At 65.4% G+C, this 2,157-nt stretch overlaps 1 protein-coding gene across 1 annotated transcript in view; it reads left to right on the top strand.

Annotated features, from left to right (window-relative positions):
• LOC110389131 (ankyrin repeat domain-containing protein 33-like) overlaps positions 1-1,004 on the top strand; it is a 21,701-nt gene extending 20,697 nt beyond the window's left edge. The window contains exon 2 of the mRNA XM_021379071.1: positions 74-1,004. Within this exon, the coding sequence (XP_021234746.1) occupies positions 74-933 (860 nt within the window). The 3' untranslated portion in view covers positions 934-1,004. The remainder of the gene's footprint in view (positions 1-73) is intronic.

The raw sequence follows: 2,157 nt of genomic DNA, 5'->3' as shown, positions 1-2,157 counted from the left end.
GTGCCAGTTTGGGGGAGGGCTGGAATCCTCGCACTGATGCCGCGGTGACACTTCTTGCCCCTTGTGCCACCAGGAGCCGACCTGCACGCTGTGGACCCCGTCAAAGGGAAGACAGCCAGGGAGTGGGCAGCCTTCACCGGCCGCTTCGAGACCACCGTCCGCATCCGGACCCTCCTCCGGCGCCCGCGGGCCGAGCAGTTCGGCACCCGTTACCTCCCCGAGTGGCCAGCCCTGGCCGGGCTGGTGGCCAAAGCCCTGAGCCCCAAATCCCGCAGCCAACGTCTGGCGGAGAAGATCCGCTCCTTCTTCACCTTCCGCGTCCCCCGCGACCCGGAGGAGGACGGCGTGCTGGACCACATGGTGAGGATGACCACCTCCCTGGCCAGCCCCTTTGTGAGCACCGCCTGCCGAACCGTCTGCCCTGATAGCCCACCCGAAGTGGGCAAACGGCGGCTCTCGGTGGCGGAGATCCTCCAGGAGCACGTGCCGGAACCGGGCACTGGGACGGCATCGTGCAACGGCCAACTGGTGGTGGGGCACGGCCAACTGGAGGGGCACGGCCAACTGGAGGGGCACGGCCAACTGGAGGGGCACGGCCAACTGGTGGTGGGGCACGGCCAAGTTGGCCATGGCCAAGTTGGGTCGGACCGAGCGGTGCCGGAGGTGGCCCCGCGCCGTCACCGCGTCCTGGGCTTCCTCCCCCGGCTGCTCCGCGCCAACTGCGTCTTCCCCGGGGAGCGCGTCCCCAGGATCAAGCTGAGCAAAGCCAGCTCGCCGCCGGCGTGCGGGAGGGAGCGGAGACCCCGAGGCCGAGACAAGGCGCTGCTGCAGCCCCCCAAGTGGAGGTACAAGGAGCTGAAGGAGGAGAAGCGAGCGGCCGAGGAGGCGGAGGGCGAGAAGAAGAAGAAGAAGAAGGGGAAAAAGGGGCGCTGAGGTTTTGGGGTGGCCCCCGTGGCCCTGTGCTGTCGCCGTGGTGCTGGGTGGGATCCTGCTGCAGGGGGTGTGTTCTGGGTTGGGATTTTTTTGGGGGGGGTTTTATGGTTTTTTTTGTTGTTGTTGTTTCGCCTCTTTGGTCTCGGGGCGATCTTGATCTCGCGGGACGTGGCTGTTATTAAAGCAGAAGAGGTTGCCATGTGCACGGCACTGATTGAACGGGTGAACCCCGGGGCCGTGGCGAGCATCCCCCATACGGGGCAACCCAGCAGCCCCGGGAAGATGGACCCTGGGACCCCTCCCCTGCACCCAGGGGGACCCCAGCCCCTGGGACCCACGCTCACAGCGTGGAGCTGCTTTTTGCTGGGTGCATTCTCCAGCTGTGGTGCACTGATGTGGGAGCAATGATGTGGGGCTGGAAGTGTGCACCGGGAGCATGGAGCTGGGACTGGAACCATGCACTGGGAGCATGGAGCTGGGGCTGGAACCATGCACCGGGAGCAATGATGTGGGGCTGGAACCGTGCGCCGGGAACATGGAGCTGGAACAGCGCACCAGGAGCACGGAGCATGGAGCTGGAACCGTGCACCAGGAGCATGGAGCTGGGACTGGAACCGTGCACCGGGAGCATGGAGCTGGGACTGGAACCGTGCACTGGGAGCATGGAGCTGGAACAGTGCACCAGGAGCATGGAGCATGGAGCTGGAACAGTGCACCAGGAGCATGGAGCACGGAGCTGGAACGGTGCACCAGGAGCATGGAGCTGGGACTGGAACCATGCACCGGGAGCATGGAGCTGGGACTGGAACTGTGCACCGGGAGCATGGAGCATGGAGCTGGAACCGTGCAGCGGGAGCATGGAGCATGGAGCTGGGGCTGGAACCGTGCACCAGGAGCATGGAGCATGGAGCTGGAACGGTGCACCAGGAGCATGGAGCATGGAGCTGGAACCGTGCACCAGGAGCATGGAGCTGGGGCTGGAATCGTGCACCGGGAGCATGGGACTGGAACCGTGCACTGGGAGCATGGAGCTGGAGCTGCAAGCTCAGAGCTGCCAACGAAGCCCAGAAATGCAGCGAGGGGCGGTGGGCTCTTCACCCTTTGCCATCTGGGCTCAGTGGGGTTGATCCGAGCTCTGCTCCTCATGCTCATTTTGGGGCCTCCACTCCCAGGGACGCTGCTGCTCCAGCGCCAAAGTCCCATCGCCCACCCCACGGTGACCCA

Source organism: Numida meleagris, chromosome 32 (genome assembly GCF_002078875.1).
Source record: "Numida meleagris isolate 19003 breed g44 Domestic line chromosome 32, NumMel1.0, whole genome shotgun sequence".
In the NCBI taxonomy this organism is placed as follows: Eukaryota; Metazoa; Chordata; class Aves; order Galliformes; family Numididae; genus Numida; species Numida meleagris.
This window is presented reverse-complemented; position numbering and strand designations above follow the sequence as displayed.